General features: G+C 39.9%; 1 protein-coding gene across 1 annotated transcript in view; it reads right to left on the bottom strand.

Moving 5' to 3' along the window:
• Nucleotides 1–76: 76 nt before the first annotated feature.
• Nucleotides 77–12,375, bottom strand: part of LOC126987488 (actin-binding LIM protein 1-like) — a 110,381-nt gene continuing 98,082 nt past the window's right edge. The window contains exons 15-19 of the mRNA XM_050844454.1: nucleotides 10,913–11,010; nucleotides 10,122–10,191; nucleotides 8,825–8,865; nucleotides 5,297–5,485; nucleotides 77–4,995 (exon numbers count right to left, since the gene is read on the bottom strand). Of these exons, the coding sequence (XP_050700411.1) occupies nucleotides 4,882–4,995; nucleotides 5,297–5,485; nucleotides 8,825–8,865; nucleotides 10,122–10,191; nucleotides 10,913–11,010 (512 nt within the window). The 3' untranslated portion in view covers nucleotides 77–4,881. The remainder of the gene's footprint in view (nucleotides 4,996–5,296; nucleotides 5,486–8,824; nucleotides 8,866–10,121; nucleotides 10,192–10,912; nucleotides 11,011–12,375) is intronic.

Raw genomic sequence — 12,375 nt, 5'->3', positions numbered from 1 at the left:
CAATATATATATATATATATATATATATATATATATATATATATATGCATATATCACGATTACAAAACAGTAAATGTTTGTCTGTAGCCTTCTGTGACACTGGCCCTCGCTGACGGTGGCAGCGGCAGCGGCTCCCAGCCCGTGCTTGCCATCCACACACACACACACACACACACACACACACACACACACACACACACACACACACACACGAATAGGGCTACAGTAGTTCTGGAGATTGGCCGCGTTCGCCATCTCGTGACACGTAACAGTGATGGATATACAATTTGCATCAGTAACTATATGCCATTAGCAGCAGCTGTTGGTTCACTCGTGGGCTTGTACGCTGTCCTTGCTGACCTCTGCTGACCCGCCCACTGGTACTCCCTGGGTAGGGTGAGGGGGGGGGGGGTCAGCAGGCGGGGCTCCGGGAGTGGCAAGGCGGTGTTTGAGGCTCAACAGGAGGCTCTTCGCGGAGATCTATTCAGAGTGTGGCGGGGAAGATGACGCAGCAACACGGTCTAAATCAAAGCCAACCGAACACCTGCTTAGTAACAGACTTAAAAAAAAAGGCACGAAACACGAACATAGAAAAATCACCAAAAAAAAAAAATCAACTATGTAATGATATTGGTAATAGGAAGTTGATAAATGGCTTAGGCCTGAAGGTACTCGTGAATGTTTGAACCATCCACCTGTGTCTCCTGCAGGCCTAAGTATTTGTAACTACAGTGAATAATAATGACAATAATGATAATAATTATAATGAAAAAAATAATAATGAAAAACTAATAATCATAATAATAACACTAACTCTACAATTAAAAGGACTGAAGTCACATTAACCAAGTCATAGTTATGTTGTATATAATGGTCACAGGAAGTTGAAAGTTTCTATTTACAAAGCAGGGAACAGAAAAATATATCAAGGGAGCAACTTCAATCGGTTCCTCCCTTGCCACCCAGTCAAGCAAGTCTTCATAATTAAAAATGAAAGGTTGTTATGTTATTGTGGTGCCACTTGTATTTCTTAAAGCATTCCACCTCCACAGCTACAAAGCCTGTGCCTCTCCTCACCAGGAACAGGTAGAAGGAGAAGAGGGCCACGAGGGCAAGCCGTGCCTTCCCTACACATGCACATGAGCTGCCCTAGTCACAAAAGTCACTGAGGTGGAGCTTTGAGGTCTTGATCTCCGCGACAAGCTACCTAGTGAAATCTTGTTGCTGCCCCTGTGTTCACCTACTCCTACTGATGAGTGTATTAGGGAATGCGAAGGGTGATGAGTGTACTCGTAACGATGACTATGATTACAGTGATGATGATGACGATGATGTGTTGGCAATGATTAGTGGTGGTGGTCCAAGGTACTCTCAACAGATTTACAATCCGACATCAGGTAGAAATCAAGGCTTATATTTATGTGTAATATAAATTACTAGTGCTGCCTATGGTATATTTATATCAGTTCTGTAAAATTGTCAAGCTTTTAATGATAAGACTGATAATGATGAAAATAAATAAAATAAAAAGTGAGTGATAAAATAATAACAATGGTTATAAAAGCCTACTGCACCAACACCTATGCTTTGCCCATGTTAATAATGGAGACTATTAACAGCAATCCTTATGTTAACTTAGCACATAAAGGAGGGAAAGCAAGCCACCAGCATGCAAGTGACTGCGAATGCTAGTCACAGCTGAAGCCCGGCCCTGCACACACGTGGCACCCTCAAGGAAGGCTTCAGGGGCGCTGCCTTCTTGGATTGAGACAATTTTTGATTCACTGTTTCACAGTTATGGATAATTACTTCAGTTTACTGGTTCATGGCACAGTGTGATTAGTTTTTCAAAAATGGAACTAACTGAAATGATAAAACTAAAAATTTACATATAATTCAATAGCTGAAACTCTGGAGTGACTGATGCCTCTCACAGGTAAAGGACTCAAACAGAAAATCAGTAATGAGCCTGCAGATATAACAGCTGGAGAAAGTAAATTTATGGAATCTTTAGAGGAAGCAACACAGTGCCGGCAAGGTGGCCTCCCAGGGAGCAGCATTCACAGAAGTCAGAACCAAGCCTTACAGGACAGAAGAGGGATAACAATGTTGTGCTCTTGGGACTCACTGTTACAACATGCATTTTTGCCCACTGAGGCCGAGGAAGCTCTCTAAGCAATGAATCATAACTGAAAACTGGGGATACCAAACACCTAAAAACATAAGTAATCTATTTGCTGAGTGACCAGCACAAAGACACCCAGACTCAAACAGACAGTGACATTCTGGCGGTGTGGCCCAGACAACACTCCTGAGGCAGCTTGTTAATGCACTTGTTAGAAGCTCAGAAAAATGACCAAACAATGTGTGAACACTTTAGTTTGTAATCAGTATTTTATTAATGTTATGGATAATTTTTGGCTATCCTTGTATCTTGAACTTAGGATGAATACTAGCTTTCTAAAATTTTACTGTGAAAACAAAATACAGAAGCAGGGATTTAGTAGAGTGAGAAGACCACTGGTGACTGAGGAAAGAGAAGACAAGGACTCAGCAGCGTTGCAGTGAAGGCAAACCTCTCAACAGTGAGGCCTGAACACAACTGATGCTGGTGTTTAAAAAAATAAAATGCAATTATAAGATATTTATAAAACAATAAGACAAGTTAATCAGCAACAGTTGCTTCAGTACCAACATAGTTGAAAAAAATATGGCAAACATAAATAATTTGATGTAATCATACGGCATTTATGAAGACTTGCTCAACATTTTGAGTACTCAGATCAAGGATGTTTGAGAGGATATTGGTAGAAAATATAAATATCTGTATCTCTCATAAAGCAGCATGTTTCAAGAATAACTAACAAATCACATGAATAGTCCTATGCACTATGTTTTTTGCAGATTTGGCGACCATCCAAAAATTAGAAAGTCATTGGTCCTTTATCTGGAAAGTGAAAATGCACAAAAACCTACAATAAAATATATAACAAATGATATGACTATACGGGGAACAGAAAAGAGCTTACGGATGAACAAGGAACACAGCACCATACAGAATAATGTTTTCTTATAGCTGGAAAAAAAAAAAAGATGCCTAAAAATGTCTACCACTACACAAACAATGCAAATATGATCATAAATGTTGCTACAGCCTCAATGCTCCTGAACGGTCTTCCCTGACCGGGTCCAGAACCATTGAGATATAGATGGTGAACCTACACTAGGGGATATAAAGGCTTCAAACAGATGTGTAAAACTCATCGCACGTAACTGTACCTCTCGCAGCTCCAGAATTCATTCATACTGGTCATTCAGTATGCAGCACTACAGCAGGACACTGCTTGTCATCAAAAAGCCTGATGGTGGTATTTACTTTCATGAGAAGCCTAAGTATAAAACATGTTCTTCAAAAAAGAGCTTGGCAGTCTTAAACAACCACTGATTCAGCCAGTGCAGTAACAGAATTATTTAACAAACTAACACACACAATCCCTTCCACCTTGGGAATCACTCCCAAAATGTACACACACACACACACACACACACACACACACACACACACACACACACACACACACATTCACTGTTCAAACTGCATGATCAGTAACATGTAATCCTACATACTAATATCTTATGAATTCCTTGAGGGGTGATAACGAGTGAATGTCCTACAGGTAACCAGATAAAGAGCTTTGCTGAAGATAATGCCAATTGTGGTAACCTTCTGAGAAGCACAGACAGAAGAAGAGTTCCCCTAATTTGATCTTGATGAAGGAGGATTTCTCTCCCTCCCTGACAAATAGAGATCTTTACAATATATAAACTAGTGAAGCCTTCCCAGCATACCCTTGGCCACCCTGCCTGAGGGTCACAACCGCTCGCTGCACCTTGTGTGAAGCTCTAGGGAGGCACTATGTACAGACATTGTTACACATGGTCAAGTACAACTGAAGGTGAAATTCAGACAGCCTTTCATTGATGAATTTCTAAGCTTTCTTGTGGGTGGGTGACAAAACAAGCCATGATGATGCTGAGAGTCACTTCAAGTTCTTTTCTTGGTCATATTTACACAGCTAAAATTAAACATTGTGTGAATAATGTCATACTTAATAGGTATACAAACTTTGATAGCTACGGATGCCATAAATCATTGGGGTCACTGCCTAACATAAGCACCAAATAACAACACTAAGAGATTTCAACAGAAAATAAAAATTAGTTCACAAATACTTTAGATGGTATCCACACAGAAAAATAAAGTATAGACTAGAGGAGGGACACTCAAGCAGCCGAGACACTCTGGCCAGGCGGGCGTGTGTGTGCAGTGTTGGCAGTCACCTGAAGACTCCACACCTGCCCGAAACACGATACTCTGACCTGGCGAAGGCTTTTCAATACCTGAATCGCATTTAAAAGTATCTTTATAAATATTTATAAGATTAAGGACTCAGTAAGGAAATTGTTTTGCTTCAGTGATGTACAAAAACCACTTCTGGGTTCAACCTAACCAAACATTCTATAGTATGCATTAAAAAATACTACACATATATTTGCTACAAATATACGTCACATGGAATTGATTAAAGCACCGTCCGTAAATGTTTTGCAGCTGATGTTTGAGAGGCGTTCCATAACAAAAGCTTCATTAGTTTTATACTCTCCAGTACTGCTTGTGAATTTTTTTGTGGTTGCTCAGTTTAGTCAGCAAAAACATTTAATTAAAATATATGAATATTTAAATATTTAAAACAGTATTCTGTAATTCACTTACTCCAACAACACATCCAATACATAATTTGTAAACTATCATTATTAATGCTGCCAATCATTGATGTAGGTATAGGGATTAATTTTCCTAATGTAAAATACTATTATTGTTTAGAAAAACTTGGCTCGCCTCTTGAGGTCGTTTCTCCTCCACTCGGGGAGGCGGTAGAAGTCCATGCGGGTCATGTGGAACACCATTTCAAAGTCTGTGTCTGAGAGGTGACGCTGAGGGAGAGAAGGAGGCCAAGCATTAGACAGCCATTACACACACACACACACACACACACACACACACACACACACACACACACACACACACTCATCCAGGTATGTTTTCAAAGTAGTGCCACCAAATGCTGCTATCTTGATTGTAAGAATAAACACACATTCCTTATTGACAAAAGTAACACACATACGTTTCACAAAATAACAGATCTGTGCTGATGATGACCACATATAAAAAGCACCATCAACATAATCAGTCAAGACATTAAAACTAACCTGTACATTCCTGGCCACCACTCACCTCTAAGTGACAGCGGTCCACGTCATTGGGTAGGCGGTAGTTGGAAACAAGTAGAAGATGGGCAGGATAGATCTTGGGAGGTTCAGAGGACATATGATGCATGTTGGGCAGTGAGCGGCGCAGGTGTGGGGAGTAAGAGTAGCCGCGCAGGCCACTACTGTATGTGGCGGACGCACACAACTCTGCGTTCTGTGGACAGCTTGGTCAGTCATCATCCCTACATGGGCTGCCTTGTGTGTGTGTGTGTGTGTGTGTGTGTGTGTGTGTGTGTTGTAGTTTAGTTATATACAACACAATCATTTGCAAGCAGTGTAACCAACAATGAGTCATTCATGATGAATTTTTATTAGTTTGGTGGAACTCAAGTTGATAAACAAGTAAAATTTTAGAGATGTTACTTGCATATCTTGGTCTTTAATGTACATGAAAGCCAAAGGATGACTATTCTTTCGTATATGCATTTCTAAGACTTGCATGAAGCATAATTGACTGTGCATTGGTGGTTCATAATTTGCTTTGGCAGTAGATGCAAGGTGGGCTGCATTGATCTGGCAAGTGGACCAGCCTGCAGGTGTTTATTATATGAGGCGTAAAAAAAACCCATCTAATACTGATTTTGAGAAACTTTTGGTTATATATTTTCAGATTAGTCTTAAATGCCACCGACAGATTTTTCTTTTAAATTTCACTTGCCAAAACTACACATCCCACCATATTTGCAGTGACCGACTGTAACCAAATCTGACGTCTGTGAGTTTGCAGCGAGTGAAACTAATACCGACGTCTCTCAAATAGTACGGTTTCCAATAGTTCTGTTTTGGTTTTATGTGGATTTTCTAAGAAGATTTTTTAGGATTTTTAAATTTCCCGACGAGCAGGAAATTTAAAAATCCTTAAAGATCTTCCGTGACAATCCGTATAAAACCGAAACCGAACTATTGGAAACCGTACTATTTGAGGGACACTTGCAAAAAAACACAAAGACTCTATGAAGACAAAACAGGAATAACAGGTGCCTTGCGGAAATTGAGAAACATATATATTAATGGAAAAGCATGTTTTTTCCTCTCAGGATGGATCTTCAAACTGAAAACTGCAAACACTTTGATCTGATTCTTTAAGATACAATTTGGAAACAGAAAATTTCCACTTCGAGAAAATACTAGACCCAGTGAGGGGTTGACAGTGTTGACAAATAATTGATACTGGATATTCAATAATTAGTAGATAGGTTGAGGGCTTTCACTTTCATTTGACTCATTGCAAAATACAGACTAGACTCGTCATATAATTCAATGCATGTAAAGTATGCAATGAAAATGTGCAATTCAGCAATAATGTAAATTGTAAATACTACAATTAGTCTGCACTCAGCCTCATGTTACCATATCTGATATATACAGTGTTCAAGATTAAAATCAGATTGATAAGTAATTATGTAGAGCAAGGCAGCAATTAGTGTCACAGCTTACATTCAGGACAAACACCTGTGAGGTTTGCAACAAAACATCCACCATACTTAACAAAGTTAGTTATGGAAAAAACTCAACAATTTTGAAAAACTAACTAGTTTTTAGGTTAATATTACACAACTTTGTAAGTCAGCAACAGAGCTACTCTGTTGATTCAGTTATGGCTCCTCAGATTCAAACTGTGTGAAGACAATGTCTCTGAATAATAAATGGAAGAGAACACTTCCCACAAAGACTAAAGTCCTCAGCAACATTTCCACATTCTCCAAACAACAATACAAACTGGTCACTCACTTTCCCAAGGCAGACTGAGCTTTAAGCAGTTAAGCCGCAGAATGGACTCGCTTTGATCTGTGTGTAAAGTCTGGATGGCAAGTGGATGACCACATATTGCAATTGTAAGAGGGGGCAAATAACGGTAGTAGTATGACCATGCAAACCAAATATGTATGCAAGGAACCAAAGCTGTTTGTAAAGAGAATATGACGAGCTCAATGATGACTGGAACTAACAGAAGACCAGGCCAAGGGGGCAAAGACCAGCAGATGTATGGGACTGTGTTAACCAGCCTCTTTGTTCCATCTGTTGCTATCTACATGTTAAGGCCTTTGTTTAAGATAAAACATTACCTTAATGGGCTGTCTGCATCTCTTTTGGGTTTCATTTGCTCAGAAATACATAATCTTAATGAAATATTTGAAAAGATGGACATAATTTTTGAGTGCAGATGAAATGGGGAGTTATACCCAATTGAAAAGACTTAGTTCTTCCAGTATACAATGAGGGAGGGTTTGGGAGGGCCTGACGACTGAAGAAATACTACAACTAACATGAAACAAAAGGAAAGTAATGTACTTTCTACCAGTTTTTCATCCATTCCCTGCCACCACCAAGAGCAGCACCAGCGCTAAGCTTCAACACATTACATTGCTCTATGCAAAGCCATGGAGCATTCCTCACCTATTGAGAGGGACAACTTTCTATTTTCCTTTATGTATATACAGGAAGATTTGTTAAACAATTTATTGCTGTACAATCATTCACAAGTAGTGTGTTTTGGCTGCTGAATTACTTGTTCACTGAAATGATATACCCAACCATATGATCGCTACACAGTCATGAACCACTGCAACTAAGAAGACACTTGGAAGAACTAGTGTGAAGGTATAAATATTGGCCATGATGCAGAAATTTTGATGTAGACATTATTAAGGTGATTTACTTAAACAAGGAGCTTACTGGCACTATCTGAGACAGGTGTGTGGGGAGGGTGCGCAGACATGCATGGCAAGGCCTACGAGGGATGGGTGGGCGTCAGTCACCAAAAGGAGAGCTTTGGGAAGATTTTGGGCTTGACAAATGTGATGGAATGTAACTGCAATTTAATTATGCCATGTTTCTTTGATTAAAAAAAAATCAGTTATTCTATGTGACATATATACAGGCAAATCAAAACAATAGTGTAATGAGGTATATCAACAATGTATATAATTATTGCTATCTTATGTTGAGAGAAATTTCTGCATTTTTGTTGCTAAAGAAATCCATATTAAAATTTAACAGTTAATATGACATAAGAGCTTAGGTGTGTTATTTCATGTGATAATTAATTTCAAGGACTTTATGCACATCCGGCATTGTGCAATAAAGAGAACAAGAATGTATCAGAACTTGATTGATCTTATAAGAATTAATGTTACTTAGCAAGTAGATATTATCATTCCATTAGGCAAACGGGTTCAATAGGAAATCTGATCACACCCAAGATACACTTAGTAGATGCCACAAGACACATACAAGCAACACAGCCAATGTCACGGCCAACACAACAAAAATGCATCACAACATACAAAGAGAACAAACTGGGACTGAGTGAGTTACAAGACATCTCCATTAGTGTGTTTGTGTTTGCTGGACATGGGGAGACAACAAGTAACACTGTCAGGTCACACAAGAGATACGTGACATCAATCAAGCCCAAAGTCCTACTACAACGTGAACTAAGCCTCATCGGCACTACTTAAGGGTCTCCCGCAGGCAAGCTGTCAATACATACCAATGCACTCCTATCGGCTTCTGTGAGCGAACCTGCTGAAACTGAGAGACCAAAACCAAAGTCAAATACACGGATCCTCCACAAAGAGTCCTCCTCCTACCAGTGTACCTCAGTGTGGCTACATTCCTGTGCTCCACATTCACAACCCAGAGTGGGCAAGGAGGAGAGTGAAGAGGGAAAGATAGTCTATGGTAGTGTGTGTGTGTGTGTGTGTGTGAGAGAAGAGAGTGGGAGGTGTGTGGGTTAAGGGATGGAAACATTGAAATCAAGAGAGAAATGGTACGGCTATACAGAGGTTTTCTGTGCAACCTTGTTAAGTGAAAAAGGATCCAGGAAACTTTAGGGTTGTGACTAAACTGTACCATTATAATTTTATCAAATAGCCAGGCTTAAATACTAAATCTTAACCATAATTAAAAAAATGCACTGTGTTTTGAGTATTGAAAAGTAGAATTAAAAAAAAAGTGAATTATCTGACAGTGATTAAAACAACTGCAAACCTTTAAACTAGATCTCAAACTCTAAAAGAACTGAAGGTACAGTAAATGTGGATGGTAAAACTGCCTGACTGCATGCATGAAAATGTTAATTTATATGAACCAATAAGAAACCTCAGTGACTGAAATTAAATTTTTGCACATGACCAGGTACACCTTCTTTAAGCTTCTGATGACAGTTAACACTTTGTTTTGAGGTCTTTACTGTCCCCGGTGTGTACTGCCTCAGCCGGTCCTCAGTGAGGCCTGAACAGCATCTATGAGGCACTGAAGCACAGACTGTTAGTTAGCGGGGTGTCAGGGCCAAAGGCTCGGTTCAGCAACACGCGCAATACACACGCACACACACACACTTGCTAAGGAAGCTGTGTATGCAGGAGACACTATTGCAAAGTCAGCATTAAAGGATAAAAGCAAAAATGCTTATGAAGGAGTCAAACTCAAAAGCTAGTAAACTGAACATCTCACACAGAAAAAAATACTCACTTATACGGGAAAACTACAAAACTTTACTCTAAATAAATGAATAAATAAATAAACAAATAAATAAAAACAAATATATAATTTCTATTATGAATGTTCCTTTAATCCAAATAATTTTAACATTAAAACTTTGTGTCATTTTCAGGTTATGAACTCTCCCTGGACCCATTAGTGAAGGAGTGCTGCACTCTGTCACTTGTTGAGTAGTTTGCAACAAAGCTTAACATCCTTTATTTGACCACTGGGACTAAGACCAGCACACAGCCCCGGCACCTAGAGTGGGCCTCATGAGGGAAGGTGCAGGAGGGGACACTCACCGTCGGAGCGAGCGCTGCTGAACTCAGTGCTCTGCGTCTTCTCCCCGAGGCCGGAGAAACTGTAGTCTCCCTGGAGGGACAGAGACTTTATGAATAAAAGAAATTAGCATTGGGTATTGGGGAATTCTAAATAAGACTCCTCTACAGTTGACCAAGAGAGTCAAAAAGTGCTGTGGCTAAACAAGACTCTTATGGGCACCTGGAAGCTCCACACTTCCCTCAGGCTCAGTGTGTGCAGACACGGCTCAGGCACGGCTCAGGTGTGGTCATGACAGAAGGCCATCAAAAGAGAGTGGGGCAGTGATGGGGGTCATTGTGCTACCATCTTAAGGCTCAGTTAAAAGACAAACTTGGCAGTGGTAAAATTTAGAAGTCTGGGAAAACAAGTTCTTAAAATTGTTTTAAGCAGGTTTAGGTTAAATTGAACTGCAAAATATGGATTGTTAGTTCTTAGGGATTCTGTGAAAAATGCAAAAAACAAACAAACAGTATTTGAATAATAAAGAAAGAGAAGCATAAATAGCAGAGATAAGCACCAATCAAAAGCAAGAATAAATGCAAAATGGAGAAGCTTTTACAATTGCAAACATTTAAAGTTACAAAAAAGTTTTCAGTTATCAAATTGGCAATCAAGAAAGTTAATGACAAACTGTAATCCAAGTTTCTGTAAATTAGTCAGCAGTATCAAATAAAATCATGTTACATCAAACTTCAGTGGTAACACTGTGACAGCTTGAAACAACAGCAGCACGTAACAACGTCACAGAAGCAGCGTTGAAGCAAGAACTTACATGAAGTGCAGAATAGGATCCAAGGCCCTGGCGGTAGAAGGTGTTGCGCGGTGAAAAACCGTAGCCCGGCTTTGGAGGCTGCCTGAGGGAGCTGACGACTGAGGGCCACGGGGGCAGGACAGGTCAGTACATAAACTCCCACCGGCCACAGTCATGGAGGACTGGTCGTGCTCACAGCGGCTACAGTGCTGGTGGGCCGCTTTGTTGCTGTGGCCAGTTCTACCTCTCTCTCACGTCTTAATAATTATTACAAGTGTTACTGTTTTGTTCAGGTGTCGAGGGGATGCTTTGGGAAAATATGAAATTTACATTCACGTATTCATTAATGATCTCAATTTTTGGCATTACTGAGAGAAGGCTTATCAGAAAAGTTAGCCATTTACATAGTATAAAAAGCATGGGACAAATTTTCATTGGAATATTTATGAAAAACAGAGGGTGCCATTTATCACTTCAATCAGCTGATAATTTACAGCTTAGTGTGGCATGAATAGAAATGCCGTGAAACTTTTCTGTCATTTTAGTTGATGGAAATTTTGAGGTAATCTCCTGAGTAAAATTTTATTATATCCTGAATGGAAATATTGAAGTAACACATCAAATCCTTTAAAAATAAGCAACATCTTTTTGATAAGTATTAGTGTGTGATGAGACGGGCACCACCAGCACGGCACAACACCCACTGGAGCCACAGACCAATCTTCGCATAACTGCCTTACAGAACAGCGGAAAGAAGAGTACGGAGGAGCCTACAGTCTTACGCTACGCTCACTCACCATCATTCCAGCAGAACCACCGTTACGTCCGGCCGCGGGGAGAGTGGAGGACTTGAGTCCGTACCCAGGCTTAGGCTCTCCACGGAGGGCTGATACAACTATGGGGTAGGAGCAGGTGGGGGGAAGAGGAAAAGGAGGAAGATTGGGGGCAGGTGTGAGGGTTAGGATGGATAATGGTGGTGGTGGTACATTTAAGGGAAGGACAGGAAGATACAGAGATTAATAAATTAGGAAGAAAAGTTAATAAAGTGTATCGAGAAAATTATTGATCAAAGCGAAGGATAAAATGAGGAAGACAAAGGATGAAAGAAAAGTGTTTAAAGAAAAGATAGAGCATAGGAGGAGGGCAGAGAGAGATGTAGTGTCAGAAATCAGATAAAGAAAAGTGAGAAAAGGCATGAAGGAAGGAACAGTGGGAGACCGAAAGTAGGATATTGCCATCACGTATTACAATGAGATGTTAGTTTCCACCAGTCATGTCGGTCAAGGGTCACCAAATTCAATAGTGGAAAAAAAAAAAAAAATAAATAAATAAATAAATAAAATAAAATAAATAATCACAAACACCAGGATACAGATCAAAGGCGAGGGTAATCAGGGTTCACAATCAAGCCAGGTCATTGGGGTAGTCAGTTCATGGTCAGGAGTAAGCAATGAATGAGTAGTTACAAGTCACAAGACCATCCC

This window comes from Eriocheir sinensis, chromosome 65, assembly GCF_024679095.1.
Source record: "Eriocheir sinensis breed Jianghai 21 chromosome 65, ASM2467909v1, whole genome shotgun sequence".
In the NCBI taxonomy this organism is placed as follows: Eukaryota; Metazoa; Arthropoda; class Malacostraca; order Decapoda; family Varunidae; genus Eriocheir; species Eriocheir sinensis.
Note: the sequence above shows the minus strand (reverse complement) of the source record. Positions and strands in the feature narration are given on the sequence as shown.